Below are 16,139 nucleotides of genomic sequence, written 5' to 3' on the forward strand. Positions count from 1 at the left end.
GGATTAGGTTTTAGAAACATAGTTCAGTCATTCTTCAATAAATAATATGAGAGATTTCAATGGTCCTTGTGTATAAGAATTTCTCCAACATGGATTTTATTGCTGATTACATTATGGACATAACAGGTGCAAACGGGCTTTGAACCACTAAGTTATAACACGCACACCAACAGTTAAGCCAACCCTTACTTGATTTTTAAATTATTGAACCATTTTAATGAGTGTGTCAGAAGAAATGCAAATGACTGCTAATTTAGAAAAGCTACATTTCTGTCATCTAAAATCCATTTATGGCTGAGATGATTTAGAACTAATCTTTCTATTTTATGCTTGGGTTCAGGCCTGAAGGACATGTACTAAAATGTAATCTGATCTTCAGAATCTTTAGAACATTACTTCAGTGCTCTCTTGGACATTATTTTTTCTTTGCAGTTGTCGTTTCCCAGTACGATAAAGATTGCCCATGTGTTTATGTCCTCTGTTTAGGCCTCAGGCTTAGGAAGAATGAAGCCAAACACTCTAGTGATTGGGTATAAAAAAACCTGGAGGAAAGCTCCCTTGACAGAGATTGAGAACTACGTGGGAATCATACAGTAAGTGATGGCTTTCAGGACAAGTTCATGTTTGTAATGTTCTAACCAGGGCAGTGAAAAACTTGGACTGCACATAATACTGTTGTGCCAGATTAAATTGTCTGAAAAGAGCACATTTTCCTGGTCCTGTGAATTCCTGACCAAAGTGGAAAAAGAAAACCAAAAACACCACCAACAAGATCTGGAAGGCACGTGAGGTACGGTACCTCAGAACTGTAATTCCAGCTACTTAGGATTCGGAAGATCACCGTTCAAGGCCAGCTGGGGGAAAAGTCTGCAAGACCCCATCTCAATATATAAGCTTGGTGTGGTGCTGTGTGCCTGTTCTCCCAGCTATTGGGAAACATAAGTAGGAGGGTCACCGTCCAGGCCAGCCTAGACATAAGCACAAGATCCTATCCCAAAAATAACAAAGGCAAAAAGGACCGGAGGCATGGCTCAAGGCTCAAGTGGAAGAACACCTGCCTAGCAAGCACAAGGCCCTGAGTTCAACACCCCCTCCCCAAAAACAAAAACTAAAAGAGAGAAGGAAGAAAGAAAAGAAGAAAGGGAGGGAGGGAGAGAAGGAAGAAAGGAAGGAAGGAAAGAAGGAGAGGAGAGACTTGTCAGAGAAGGCAGGGTGGGGCAACGTCAGGGTGAAAGCAAAATTAAATGTTTAGAATTCCTACCTTAAAGTATATTTACAAAATTATAAGCAAAGGACAGCCAGGTGAGGAAGGAAGAAAATTTTCTTTCAAAACAACCTGGAATCTTGGATTTGCTCCAGTTCAGACATCATCTTCTGAGCCTTTTCTAATGTGTTCATTGTCCTAGAGGGAGGTCCTGCGTGCCAGGTGCCTCTGCTACCAGGTATAGTAGCACTGGTCTCTGTACAGAATGTAAGTTTCAGACAGTACATGACATCTAACAGCGAAATATTTGAAGACTCTTAGAAAAGAAATAATAATGGTATACCTTAAAAGACTAGCAAGCACCAGTCTGACATCATTCACATGAACTATCCTATTTCTCTTTTTTTTCTTTTTTTTATTCATATGTGCATACAATGTTTGGGTCATTTCTCCCCCCTTCCCCTATCCCCTTCCTTACTCCCCCCCTCCCCCCGCTCCTTCCCTCTCCCTCCCATACCCCCTCACTACCAGGCAGAAACTATTTTGCCCTTATCTCTAGTTTTGTTGAAGAGAGAGTATAAGCAATAATAGAAAGGACCAAGGGTTTTTGTTAGTTGAGATAAGGATAGCTATACAGAGAGTTGACTCACATTGATTTCCTGTGCATGTGTGTTACCTTCTAGGTTAATTTTTCTGGGAGACTTTAATTCTCTTAAGATACCTTTGAGAGCTGGGCACTGGTGGCTCACACCTGTAATCCTAGCTACTCAGAAGGCAGAGTTCAGGAGGATCACAGTTTGAAGACAGCCTGAGCAAATAGTTCACAAGTCCCTATCTCGAAAATATCCAACATAAAAATAGGGTTGGTGGAGTGGCTCAAGGTGTAGGCCCTGAGTTCAAGCCCCAGTGCCACCAAAAAAAAAAAAAAAAGAGGGGCTGAGGCTGTAGCTCAGTGGGAGAGCACTTGGCTAGCATGTACAAGAAGCCAGGTTTGATTCTGAGAAAGAAAAGAAAGGAAGGAAGGAAAGAAACCTTTGAGAAAAGTATTAATCTTGTGCCCATTTTGCAAGCATAGACAATAAAATTAAGCAGCATGCTGAAAAATGAGTTTTGTAAGAGACAGAGCTGTGATTCCAACCCAGATATATCCCAATTCATGATGACAATTCTATGCTGCTTCCAAAAGTACATATCTACCTACATATTACCTGGCTTGGATTCTTCTTGAGTAAGAGAAAACAAATTCTCTAAATGCAAAGAGACACAATCTAGAAAACTTTCTTCTAGACTTAAAATACTTAATCAGACAAGACAGGCAAGGGTAGCTATGCTTGATAGCTATCTTTCATGGCAACAAAAACAGTTGCCATGAAATAGAAGGCTTCCTGTGTCGGCATTTCATAGCACAACACACAGAACATGCCCAGAGAGTGCCTATCTATCACATAGGGAGGAAATCCCCATCCCTTCTAAACAAACATATAATGAACCTTACATTTGTCATTATTTTAGGGAGGATTCTAACAAAAGCATTCTAAGTTCTATTGAAAAGAGGCATATGAAAATAATTTTCATTTTCTGAAGTTATTTGTGTTACTGACCAGAGATTCATTTAACAGTCTTTCCAATGTAAAAACAAACGCTGCATATTCAATGCATTATTTACCAAACATATAAAGGCTGGAGTCCATGGCTGCCATTCTGGCTCCTGCTGGTGTTCCAAATCCAATAGGTTAAGGCTAAATCAGGAGATCAGGTACAGAATTTTGCCAATCTCAGCAAACAGTTATTTAGCATCACAATCAGTTGTTGACCAAACATTCTTAGAAATAGATTGTATCTGCTCCTGCATAATCCAGATCCTTTAGTAAAATTTCATCTTCACCTAGGGGAACAAAGGGGTAGAGGAAGAAAATAAGCAAATAGTAAGAAATGTATAAATCTTCAAAGAGTTCTTTATTGGGTACAGAATTGCTTGGGCCCCTCTTCCAACTACCATCCCAAATATTCTAAGAATTCAAAGGGATCAAAATAGTTAAACACAGTAATATTGAACCAAGGAGGAATCTGGCTTTTACGACAAATTAGTAGTTGGTTTTCTCGGTAATAAAGTCGATGTTAATTAAGGTGTCTCAAGTTGGTACCAGTATAAAACCTCCCTGAGTGAGAAAAGTTAAACGACTTTACTACCACAGCAAAGGGGTATTGTTTCAGAAGGAAGATAATCACACATCTGCATTGCAATTCCCACTCTGACTTCTTGTTGTTGTTCCTTAGAGTAAAACACAGTATTATTGCTATCACCAGGCTCCATTACAAGAGTATAATATTTCATTGTTTTTCTCCTATTTGTGCTTACCCATGTTGCTTAAATGACAGGTTTTTACTTCTCTTGTAGATGATCTAATTTCACTGGGTTGGTTGTAGAGAAGGCATAATAGCCATCTTCAACCACACAGGATTACCATAAAAAGCATTGCTCCAAATAACCTGTCCAAAGACAATGGGAAAAGTGCCTTGGAGGGTTCAGACAAAGTGGATCACTTCTGTAATCCCAGTTACTCTGAAGGCAGAGATAGGAAGAAAAAGTTCAAGACTTTCCTGGGCAAAATAGCAACCAACATCAAAAAATGAGCCTGGCATGTTGTCACATGCATGCAGTTCCAACTACTTGGGAGGTAGAAGTAGGAGGATTGTGGTACAAAGGCTGGCCCTAGCAAAAAGCACCAGACCCTTTCTGAAAAACAACTAATGCAAAAAGAGCTGGGTGTGGCTTAAGTAGTACAGCACTTGCTTAAGAGCCAGAGTTCAAACCCTAGTACCACCAACAAATAAATTAAAAGGAAGAACTGAAAACATTTTAAACAAAGAAATGTTGCAAAAGGAGTCCTCCCAGAGCCAGGCATGGTGGTACACTCCTATAATTCCAGTAATAGGGTGGAGAAGACAGAGGAATCTCAAGTTCATGGACAGCCTATAACGTGGTTCTAGGCTAGCCCGACCTACACAATGAGACCCTATTTCCAAAGGGAGAGGAAGGGAGGAAAGGAGGAGTGAAGGAGGAAGGGAGAGAAGGAGAGAAAGAGAGAGAGAGATGGAGAGAGAGAAAGGAAAGAAGGAAGGAGAGAGAGAGAAAAGAAAAGAAAATCTTTTCTGTGGCAAGGAGGGGAGGCTAATAATTTGAAAGGGTCTTTGCAACCTGTCAGTGCTCTGTTCTAAATATATCACTGATTGTTATGGATCACTTTAGAAAAAATTTAATTATTTTAAAGGTATGTAATCAGCTCTTAATGAAAAATTCTAGTTGATATTGCTATTTGAATAAACTTGGCTACAGAGTAAATAATTTAGTTACCTTTACTCAAAATATATTTTTAAAGGTATAAAGAGAGAACAAACAAACAGAAAAGGCATCAGCTCTTGGCTATATTTTGAAGAATTTTAATAATTTCATGTTCAAAATCCTAGAAGCACATTTAGTGTTAATGCAAAGCTTGAGGATTACAGGAGTCAATTAAAACACTAACAGCTTTGCTTCCTCTCTCAGTGACGCATTTGACTTCGAGATTGGTGTGGTCATAGTCAGAATCAGCCAAGGGTTTGATATCTCTCAGGTTCTTCAGGTACAAGGTATGTACTTTCTTTATTCAATCAACAAATATTGAGCACCTGCTATATGCCTGACAGTGTTCTATGTGGTGGGAGTAGAACAGTGCACAGTATAGACAAAAATGCTGACAAAGGAGCTTAACTTCCAGTGCTAACCCATAGTGTGAGCACTTTTCCCCAGTGTCATCCTTATGGCTAAAACAAGTGGCCTTTACCCTGATAACCAGAACTATGGAATGATTCAGAGGGGGTCATCAACTGTTTTTCTTATCACAAAGCCAGCATCAAAGAAAATAAACACCTTCCGTAAAACAGCCTGCCAAATTAATTTCTGCAGAGAATGAAGATTAATTCTTCCCTCCGAAGAACGGATTTTGCTTTTAAGAGTCTATGAACTGGTTTGTAGCTAATGTGAAAATAAGCCTGAATGTGTCATGCAGTGATCTAAGGCAGAGGCAGAAACACTAATTCAGATTAGTGACTCGTTTTTTTTTCCCTGTAGAGAATTTGGTATACTTGTTTAGTCTTAGAATTTAAATACACTCTTTGTGTATGAAATAAAGAACATATCTGAGAGTTATTGAAAGATTAGGACAGGACGTGAATCCAGCTCTTCAAGTGAACTTCACAATACATTGACTACATGAGAGTAAGGCAAGGGGATATTTGGGGGTCTCTATTATGCAGTAGATACACTGTAGGTGAGGAGACTGGGTAAAATAAAGTTCCTGAGGGTCCGTACCCTCAAGAACCTGACAGCCTAGTAAGGAAAATGGGTATTAGTGTGATCATAGGTATAAATGAAGTATTATACAAAAGAATGAAAGAGCATCTAACCACCAAAGGCTTCCTGGAGGAAATTTGGTTTGAGATTTAGCAGGTGAGTTGGAGTTAACTAGGCAATGTAGAGAGAGAGAAAAATAAAGATGGGGCTTGGGAAATGGCCTCCCTCGCAAAGAAAACAGCATTAGCAAAGGTTTACACCATGTGGGAACACGGAGGAATGGGATGTATGGGCAACCAGAAGCAGATTGGTGTTACTGAAGTGAATAATATGATGCATATTATGGTGAAATATGAGGCTAGCTATATATGTGGAGGATCTAGACTTTTCATACTTTACTTGCCCTACTAAAAAGTGTGGATCAAACTGGATATGGAGAGAATTCCTATAATCCCAGCACTGTGGAGGAAAAAAGTAGGAGGATCATGAGTTTGAAGCCAACCTGGGCTGCATAGCAAGACCCCACCTCTAAAAAATCAAGGGCTAAGGGTATAACTCAGTGATAGAGCACTGGCCTAGCATGATGAAAGCCAGGCCCTGAATTTGAACCCTAGAACCACACACACAAAAAAATTGTGGACCATATTCTATGTAGATAATGAAGACCATCAAAGGTAATTTAAGTGAGGGAATAACATGATTCAACTTGGGTTTTAGAGCTCAACGTTTTTCAGTACTATCAGGTATGACTCAAAGAGGACTAGAATAGAAACAGAGAGACAAATCAAAATGATTCCTACAATAATTAATGCAGGAGAAAGTAGTGACTTGAATTAAAGAAGTTTCCATAGGGATGAGGAAAAGGCAGCCACCTTCAAGTCACGGAGGAGTGGCCTCAGAATAATTGCCAAAATCAAGAATAATTTTGAAGGTTCCTAGAATACCATTTGGGAGATGATTGGATGTGTAGGATACAGGAAAGATAGGAGGAAAGAAAAGACTCTTTGGCTGGTTACCAAAAGAAATGGGGAATGCAAAAGGAAAAGCAAGCTTACTGAGGAGATGCCTGACTCGATTTCAGACTCCTGTGGGAAATCCTACCAGAAGTGTCCAATAGACATTAACAGTCCTGATGTTACAGGAGAAATCTGAGCCTGAGCTATAGATTTGGATGTTTGGCTGAATTGTGTCCTCCCCTGATCAAATTCATACATTGAAATCCTAAACTTAGTAGCTCAGAATATGTCTGTATTTAAAGATAAGGTCTTTAAAGAAGCGATTAAGGTAACAGGGCCATATTGTTAGGTCTTATCCAATATTACTAGTGTTCTGAATATAAAAAGAGATTAGGACATGGACCTAGGGGTCCCATGTGAGGACATAGTGAAAAGGCAGTTACCTTCCAGCCAAGGTGAGTGGCCTCAGAATGATCATCTCTGTGACACCTTGATCTTGGAATTCTAGCCTTCAGAACTGTAAGAAAATAAGTTTCTGTTGTTTAAAACCATCCAATGTATTGTACGGAAGCCCTAGCAATCAAATACAGGGGTCAAGTAGTTCAAGTGGACATTGAAACTGTGACACTGGAAAATATAACCCAAAGAGTCTGTGTAATTGAGAGCTACAAGGCACAGGAAAAGAGCCCCAAAGAAAGAGTAGAAAGGAGGAACCAGAAAGGTCAAGGAACCAGAAGGTGGGTGTCATGGCAGACATGCAAGTAGAAAGTTCAGAACAAGGAGAATGATCAACACCACCAAGTACAGCAGAATATCTAGTCAGACCATGAGTGAAATGTAAATATTATGACACAGGTAAACTTGATGAGAACAATTTCTCTACCACAATACTGTCAGAATCCAGACTGCGGTGGGTTGAGGAGAGACAGAGATGAGAAAATGTATACCGCCAACCATCTTGAGAAATTAGGAACATTAACAAATAAAGCTGATCTAGGTGTGGTGCTCACCTGTAATCCCAGCTACACAGGAGTCATAGGTAGGAGGACTGAAGTTCAAAGGTGGCCAGGGCAAAAACCATATCTGAAAAATAACTAAAGGACCAGCTTGTAAATAACTAGAGAGCTGAGGGCATGGCTCAAGTGGTAAAGCACCTGCCTAGCATGTGAGAGATCCTGAGTTCAAACTCCAGTACCACCAAAACAAAACACCTGAGAGTAGAATCCATCCTACACAAAACTGTAGCATAAAGGTTATCTTTTGGTGCCTTTAGTCTCATTTTTATGCTCCATTTCTCTTAGATGGGTTTTTATACACCATATTTTATATTGTACACTAACATTTATATACTAATTCTCTCTTGATTTTCATGATTAATTTATATTCCTTTGTGATAGAATGTAATCCCTTTGTAGCAACAATAGCTAACAGCTTTAGTACTTATTATATGCCATGTAGTATGCTCCATGTTCACATATAACATTTATCATCCCAACTACTCTGAGGAAAGTGTCATCATTGCCTCCATTTTACAGCTGACAAGGTTGAGGCTTATACAGGATTCAGAAGTCTAGTAATTGGTAGAGCTGGGATTCAAACCTTTGTCTGTTTGAAACCACTGTTCTGCCTTTTAAAAAGGAGAATTGCATAAGGTAATGAACTACCTAATGAGAGACACTGGTAAATCTGAGACATGGGACAACACTGTTTCCACATATTTCTTAAAACAGCCAGCATAGATGCTGCCTGTCTATGGTAAAACAGAGCTGACTTTGAGGACAATTACAAGACCCTCGTATTAAGAGACCTGTTCTGGCCAGATGCAGTGGTAACATGCCTGTATCCCAACACATGGGAGGTAGGACCAAGAGGATCATGAGTTTATTATGCTAATCTCTTCAAGCTAAAAGATGTGAGGTGGCTGAAAAATACTGCTCCCACCCCTCACTGTTCCATCCACAAAAATGCACCATCAATTTATTTCTATAAAGCAATCCAGCAACCAAGTTCTGTAGTATTTCTCTAAGAATCCTGGTGGTGAACTGTATCCCCTTTTAATTTCCCAAGGGACATACCCTATTTAAATCAACTTTGATGTTTGAAATATTTCTGCTTCTTAGTCCAGAAAGGGAAAATGCAATTGGATACTAATAAAATAATTATAAGTACCACTATCTACAGTAAACAGAAAATGTTACACAAATACATGAAGAACATGTAGAAAACAGCAACATAAAGATAGAAATTAACTTTATGCCATAGTTCCATGCATTATTTTGAAGTTTATGAAATTTATGACACAAACCTCATATTAGATTTTGAATTGGAAGAAATAAGCTTGTGTTTCATTATGTTATACTGTACTGTAGGGCTTAATAAGAGCCTGATAAATCTTAAGTATTGCATTATACTGTGTTAATGATTATCATTCTAGCTTTGCCAACACAGGCACCACAGTGTCATCACAGATTATAATTTAAAGGAAATATTAGCAATTCAGAGTGCCCATATACTGTAGTTAATAAAGCAGTGACTAGAAATCAGCTTTATAGGTAATTTACCAGCTAATGACAATTATTTCTATACTGTGTCACAGGCTTATATGAGAATAACTTTTTATATAAATAAGATCGATGCTCATAACATTCTAACGTGTTCACTGCAGCAACTCAGCTAATATTGATGACTGATAGTTTCTCTTAATAAATTAATTTATGGCCTGACAACACAAAAACACAGTATTTCATATTATCCACTTCCCAGGAGTATTTAGCAAGTTTGCAGCTACAACAAAGAGTTGAAAATGTACTGGTAGGAAATAAAGCAACGAAAGGTGATTCCCAATATATTGCGGTCAAGAATTCTGTGTAAGTACTGCACAATTTATGACCACCTCAGAGCACAGTGATACTGCTGCGTCTGATCGAGTGGCTTAGCAAAATAAAGACAGATGGCAATGCAGTAAATAATTACTTGGTTGGAAGGCAACCACTGCAGGTCTGCTTCCTGCCTTCAGTTCAACTAGCCTTCACCTGGGGTTCGACACATTGATTCATATGAGCATTTATGGCTTTGAGTTGATTGACCAAGGAAAGAATCAGAATTTAATAATTAATCAAGAAAAAGGATGCTGTAAAATGGGAGGGGTTGCCATTTCCCAGTAGGTTTCTCTACTCTCCCTTCTGCTGTCAGATAATTGACTGCTCTCTATCCTTTAAGATTCAAAACAGATGGTGATTCATGTAAGCTCCTCCTTTTCTAAAAGATGCCTTTGAAGAGAGAGAGAGAGAGAGATGCTAGAACACTTGAGGCAGTTTTGACAACTACATTGATCTCCAAAATATAACCACTCCAATTAGTTACCATGCACTGAATTTATGAAGCACTTGAAAATGTAGTAACTACTGTTGAAAGTAGTTTTGGCACCTGCTTAAAGATACAGCTCAGAAGTCACTCTTTGTTCTCAGTAGGAGAATTGTTTGGGATACATATGAAGAAAATGGTTAGAAACTCACTCTCAACTGAGTCAGTCTGAAAGTCTAAGCATTTTCTTCCACCATTATGATCTCAGAGACTCACCTGAAGACTTGAAAAGAGAGTAGGGCAGACAGATACTGAAGTCAGGGCATATTACAAAGAAGAAGGGTGGAGTGGGATAAACACTAGAATTAGAAGCATATTTGGGTCACTAGCTGTGTGACAAACCACTTAACTTTCTAAGCCCAAGTTTCCTTTTCAGCAAACTGGGGACTAATACCAGTTCTACCTGTACCCCAGCATCAGTACCAAATGAGATGCTATGTGGAAAGGGCTCTATAATTCTTGAATGTTGAAAGTGTAGTAGTGATGGTGGTGATTGTAGTGATGGAATATATATCTTCTTTGTTACCTGATGGCAATCACTTTATATCTATCCATTTATACTCCCTCGGCTCCCTCCCACTTGTGACTAACGGTATACTTCTACAAGTCCACTGGCCAATGCTTCTGTTAAAGGAAATGTTTTGACAAAGTCTACTCTTGGAGTTTCCATGCAAACCAAGGTGTGCACTACACCAGATGTGTAAGTCAGAAGAACAGATAGCAAAACATCACTTCTAATTAGCACTGAAATGTAAAAAAAGAAGGAAGTGCACAGAATGCACTTAGCCTTAGTTCACCTACAAAGTGAATAATTGTGAATTAATGCTAATAAGAATTTGCAGAAACACTGTACAAGTGGGAATCACACCACTGTATGGATCTGAACATTCAAGATGACAACGCAAGCAGATTTTGGCCTTTCAAATAGACTTTGTCAGCCTCTGTCTCTATGGTTTTTGAAAGGACTGCCGAATCTGAAGCATTCAAGCAAAATTTGGTTTTGTCTCTCAGGTCTGGGATTTTGGCAGCTTGGATGGGCTGGGGTGTACCTTCAAGCAAACTATTGGAATAGCTCCCAGTTTGCTCAGCCAGCTGATTTGGTTTCAAAAGAAGATTTATCTTTTTTCATTCTTTGTTCAAACTAGAGGACAAAGAGCATGGCAATTAGTGGCTAATCACCAGTTGTGCTGGTGCCTGCCAAAAAAAGAAAAGAGAAGATTCCCCTCCCAGGGTAGCCTTACAGTTGTCCCTAAATAAGCTCTCAAATAAGCACCTTCAAGAGGGCTGTAAGAGGTCACCCTCAGCTGACTCCCTGAAGGCTGTATAGCACCAAGGGTGTTGTCACCCAGAGCAGGGACAACAAAATTTGGCTGTCAAGGCTGGTGCTCTGGGGCAGTCTCACATATATATCCAAGTCTTTAGAATCCTTCCTTTAAAATGCCATCTACAGAGGTCCATCATTTGGAAGATTAGCTTGGCTTTACAACCTGCACTTACAAGTATTAAGTTCATCTAATGAAGAAGAGGAGAAGTAGATAAAACCATCATGAAATAGTAATGATTAGATACAAGAAGGCCTTCTTAGTGGGACACATAGGGAACCTGTGGTCAATTAAGCTTCTTTGTATTTAAACACTGTAACTTGCTAGGTGATACCAGACAAGTAAAAACCCTTGTGAGCCTTAGTTTCTTCCTCAACAAACTGAAGATAGTAATAGTAACCATCTCTGAGTTGTTGGGAAAGGAATGAAGTATATCACAGACCCTGGCACCCAAAGAGTGTGCAATAACATAGTGACTATTAAAATAATTTTTAGGCTTTTCAAAATACTGAGTTTGCTTTGCATGGTAGGCCTATTCCAGAAGCTGCTTAAATTCGTGGCCTATGGAATGTAGTCATTGCTATGTTCCTTAAGAAACTCCAGAGCACTATTTAAAACAAAACAAAACAAAAAAACCTGCTTATTCTTTTTGCAAAGCTAGTAGGATGGTAAAGGGTTACAATTTTCCATTTCCCAGGTAAGAACTCTTAGGCATAAAAAAAAAAAAATGATTTGCCTACTATCACATAAAGCCAGCTGCAGAGCTATGTGGGGTTCATGGCCCCCACTGCAATGTAGCTTGTCTTTACCTTTCAACATCAGGGGTAAGCAACTCCTGTTTGAGTTTTAATACCATCAGTCTAATTTCCCAGATTTTCTATAGCGCTGATCTTGAGAACCTTTGAAGCTTTGGGGAAATCACATGGGTGATTTGACCTTAAATCTCATGCAACTGGCAAAAGATTAATTGCTAAGACCTGGCAAGGAGCCAGACAATTCTGTGTAGCTGAATAACAGCATCGTCCAGGGATGTGACTGTCCTGACAGATTTAGTTAGTACATAATTGATAAATCGAGAGTTTGTATAGCTTCGCTTCACAGATAGATAAGGCAATAGGCTCTGAGGGCTGACATTTACAGAAGCCCTACCAGTGTTTTGTAACACTGGATGTGGATTTTCTACTCTCTCCCTTGGAGCACTGCTCATTTTCTAAGGCTCTGTTCTCAGCAGACAATAAGATGAGGAAATCTGACAAGAGTGCTACCTCGCCCAGCCTAAGAAGAGGGCTCATTGGTTTAACATTGTCACGTGACTCCTTTTTAAACCTTATTTGCCCTGATCCAAGGCAGGTTGAGGTCAAAGAGGGATTCAAGATATTACACAGCAGTAAGGAGTTTTTCATTGCAATTAGAATCTAAAAAAGATAAAAGGCAGGCAGACACGACATCAAAGCTTGGATAATGGTCCTAAACCTTGGGCAAAAAATTTTGCACAGCTTGACTCTTGTTTTAGACTTCAGTGTTGTGAGAGCCTGTTTAGCAATTTAAACTCTGACAGCACATAGAAACTTCAGCTTTTATTTCTTTGACTTTAGTCACCTGCTCCACAAAGCTTTTGCTTAACAGAAGCAATTTGTGGTGGATATTTTTTTCAACACAATTTGTATCCAGAGCTCATAGACTTTATTATATGACCTGATTATCTTTTCTGAATTCTTGCTCTCTCATTTTGTTTCAATTCAGGGGCCCTTGCTGTGTGCCTGATATCTACCCAATGTATCTCTGCAATTTTGTCACTTCCCATTGTAAAACATCTGTCCCAGTAGCTTAGGTCAGCAAATCAGTAGCCTCCAGTGTACAAGCTCTCCTGTGCAGGGGATCAGGTTGTTTGTTTTGGGGTGATGGTAAATAAGAAGTGAACTAAGTGGCCTCTCTTGCCCTCATGAATAAAAACCCAGTGTCCTCACTGAGCTATTTTTCTGAGTTAGCTGTTATTCTCACCAAATACAATTTACTGAAATATATTACTTTTTAATAATCATTCAGAAAATAATGTTATGTACCATCCTTTTATTGCATACACACTACTTTAAATATTAAAATAGTTTATAAGATTGTTGCCAGAAACTTTGCTCCTTATCAGTGAAGCGCCTGACTTTGTCTTCTCTCACCAGATGAGTTAGAGAAACTGGAACGGGAGAGACTGGCACTGGAGGCCACGATCAAAGACAATGACTGTGAAGGAGCCAGTGGAGGCATCCGAGGCTTGTTTAAAAAAGCTGGCAAGTTGAACATTTCTAAGCCAACCCCAAAAAAAGGTAACTGTTTTTTAAAATTTGCAAACAAGGCTTCAAGGTGGGACACTACTTGAGCATCTCTATGGAGTCAGAAGTCAGCCTCTAAGACACTGGGGACACCAAGTCTAGTGAGGGACTGAAAGACTTCTTTCAAGAAAGCAATACAGGTACAAGGTAGAAGATATGTCATTTATCAACACTGTTAAGTATTTTGTACCATCTTGCTGTAAAAAATTTATTTTAAAAGAGTAATGTTTGGTTTGGGAGTTATATAGTGCTTAAGCAGATTGGCTGTGTTAAAGTAGAAATGTCTTAGTTAAGATGAAAAGGGGAAAGAAATTTAAGAACAAATCCCAACCTGTGTTATCTATACTCAACTTATCTTGTGGACATTTTAGGGGACTTAAAGTTTACTATACAGATAATAGAGAACCCAGCTAGAACTTTGATTTAAAAAAAAAAAGACATCTTTATTGCAAACTAGAATGATGGACTTAGAACTTCATTAATATTAATTACTACCTGTAGATTTTGGCTGAGTGGTAAACTTATCTCTGAATTACTGTCATACATCCCAGGGACAGAGGACCAAAGCACAAGGGAGCTTTATATAAGTTTTATAAGTTGGTGATTCAAATGTCTGATTTAAATATATATATATATCCTTTCCAAAACACTGCAGGCTTGACTTTAATGAGGTCCACACTGACCTCTGCTGGTAGAAGTCAGAATATAAACATGCATTTCTTTGTGTAGGAATGTCCTAAAGTGAAAAACCATTTCTCTGGGACAGTCTCCAAGTCAAATAGCAGAATTAAAGTTGAGACTCAGCATCCCTCAGGTCTAGGTTGACAGTAGCCAACCCTTCAAAGAGGCCATCTCCTACATTGTAAATGGTTTGGTTCTGTTTTCTTGTTTTCCTACCATATCTAGCCCAAGGATGAAATTTTATCTGTCATAAAATATTTTTATGTACTGTATTACAGAGAATGATGGTGAATGCAACTATGACCACACTTCAAATACTAGAGATTCTCTCAGGTTTTTGAGACATTCTGTGGGCATAGGAAATCTTACTACTTGCTACCCACCTTAAAATGACACTGTCCATGAAAATAATGTATTTGAATCTAAAGTTGGAGCTACATCAGGACCTTAGGTGTACAAAAATTAGTAATAAAGACTTTTTTGAATACTAACTACTGTATTATTTCTCTTCCAAGTATTTGGTTTATTTGTGACATTAAATATGCTTTCTTATGTGATACAGTTTTCAGGAAAACAATGGAAAATTCAGAAGCCAAAGCCCAATACCATCCTCTTTTCAATTGGGAAGAGGAAGCATTGATGTCCTCATTATGAAACCAGGACTTGTTATTTATTCTGGAAGCCTGTTTCTACATCACATTACTTGTTTTGGCAAAAAAAAAAAAAAAAAAAAAAAAAAAGAAAAGAAATGTACTTCTCTGAAAGTCAACATGTCTCAATGTTCAGCAAAGCAAAGTAATAATGTTAGGCACTGTTTTTTTAATATCTAAAAGTTCAAATGCAGCTGTAATGTGGGCCCATTCACTACTTTGGTCTTTAGGTAGGTGACAACTCTTTTGAGTTCTAGATCAAGGCTGTCTGACTGGAGGCTCTCATAATGACTCTTCCAGTTGCTTTGATTTGCATGTAAGTAAGGACAGAGTTTGGTCCATTTTGCAAATAAATTTACTTTCTCCCTCAGCAGTCCCAGGGATATAGAAACAATATAAGATAATTGCTTCAAAACTGACAGACCCCAAACATGGAAACAGAGTAAAACAGAACAAAGCATCCTCAGAACCTCCTAGATCAGAGCCACAGCTCTGAAGAGGCTGTCAACTCTATGCCAAGCACTACACTGACACCACCTCTTTGAAAGGAAGTGTTCAAGTCGCAGCTTTCAAAGGCAAGGAAATGAGAAATAATATTACACAGTGTGGCAAAGAAACCCCTGCTGACAAATAGGAACAAGAGTCCTGTTCAAAACTGGCCTGGGGCCGTATGCCAGTGGCTCACGCCTGTAATCCTAGCTACTCAGGAGGCAGAGATCAGGAGGATCGCAGTTCAAAGCCAGCCTGGGCAAATAGTTCTGTGAGACCCTATCTCGAAAACCCTTCACAAAATTAGGTCTGGTGCAGTGGCTCAAGGTGAAGTCCCTGAGTTCAAGCCCCAGTACCAAAAAAAAAAATAAAATAAAATCTGCCTGGTTGCCTTGCACTCTTTCATTGTATTCATGTTAGGGTAGAAACTGTTTTATGTATTTTATATGCACCCTTAATTATAACTCAACTAAGGGTTCTGTTCCCCTCCATGTTTCTTGGCTGTTTTCATCTCATACATGAAGATTCCAATAGCTTAAGTGGCTTTGCCTTAGCTTCACAAGCCTCCTTGAAAAGAAAACAGAGATATGAGCCAGGCCAAGAGTGGAAACAGAGTTCAAGACTCACTGTGGACCCTGGCAAACTCTATAATCCAGACATTTACAGAACTTACACTAAAACTATGCTTAAATGAATGAATTCTCCAATGAAAGAATATACTATTGCTTACTAGAAAAGTCAATCACCACAATGGTCTACTTTCAAGTATCTGAAAACATTTTTAATTGCTTTATATCTGAGATTTAAGAAGGTTGAG

General features: G+C 38.9%; 1 protein-coding gene across 3 annotated transcripts in view; it reads left to right on the plus strand.

The window, feature by feature from the left end:
* Slc12a1 (solute carrier family 12 member 1) overlaps nucleotides 1–16,139 on the plus strand; it is an 87,410-nt gene that overhangs the window by 57,523 nt on the left and 13,748 nt on the right. For all 3 annotated transcript variants that reach the window (XM_074065889.1, XM_020160547.2, XM_020160545.2), the window contains 3 exons: nucleotides 487–593; nucleotides 4,752–4,834; nucleotides 13,353–13,496. In XM_074065889.1, coding sequence (XP_073921990.1) covers nucleotides 487–593; nucleotides 4,752–4,834; nucleotides 13,353–13,496 — 334 coding nt within the window. The remainder of the gene's footprint in view (nucleotides 1–486; nucleotides 594–4,751; nucleotides 4,835–13,352; nucleotides 13,497–16,139) is intronic.

The sequence above is a fragment of the Castor canadensis genome, chromosome 2, assembly GCF_047511655.1.
Source record: "Castor canadensis chromosome 2, mCasCan1.hap1v2, whole genome shotgun sequence".
NCBI lineage: Eukaryota > Metazoa > Chordata > Mammalia > Rodentia > Castoridae > Castor > Castor canadensis.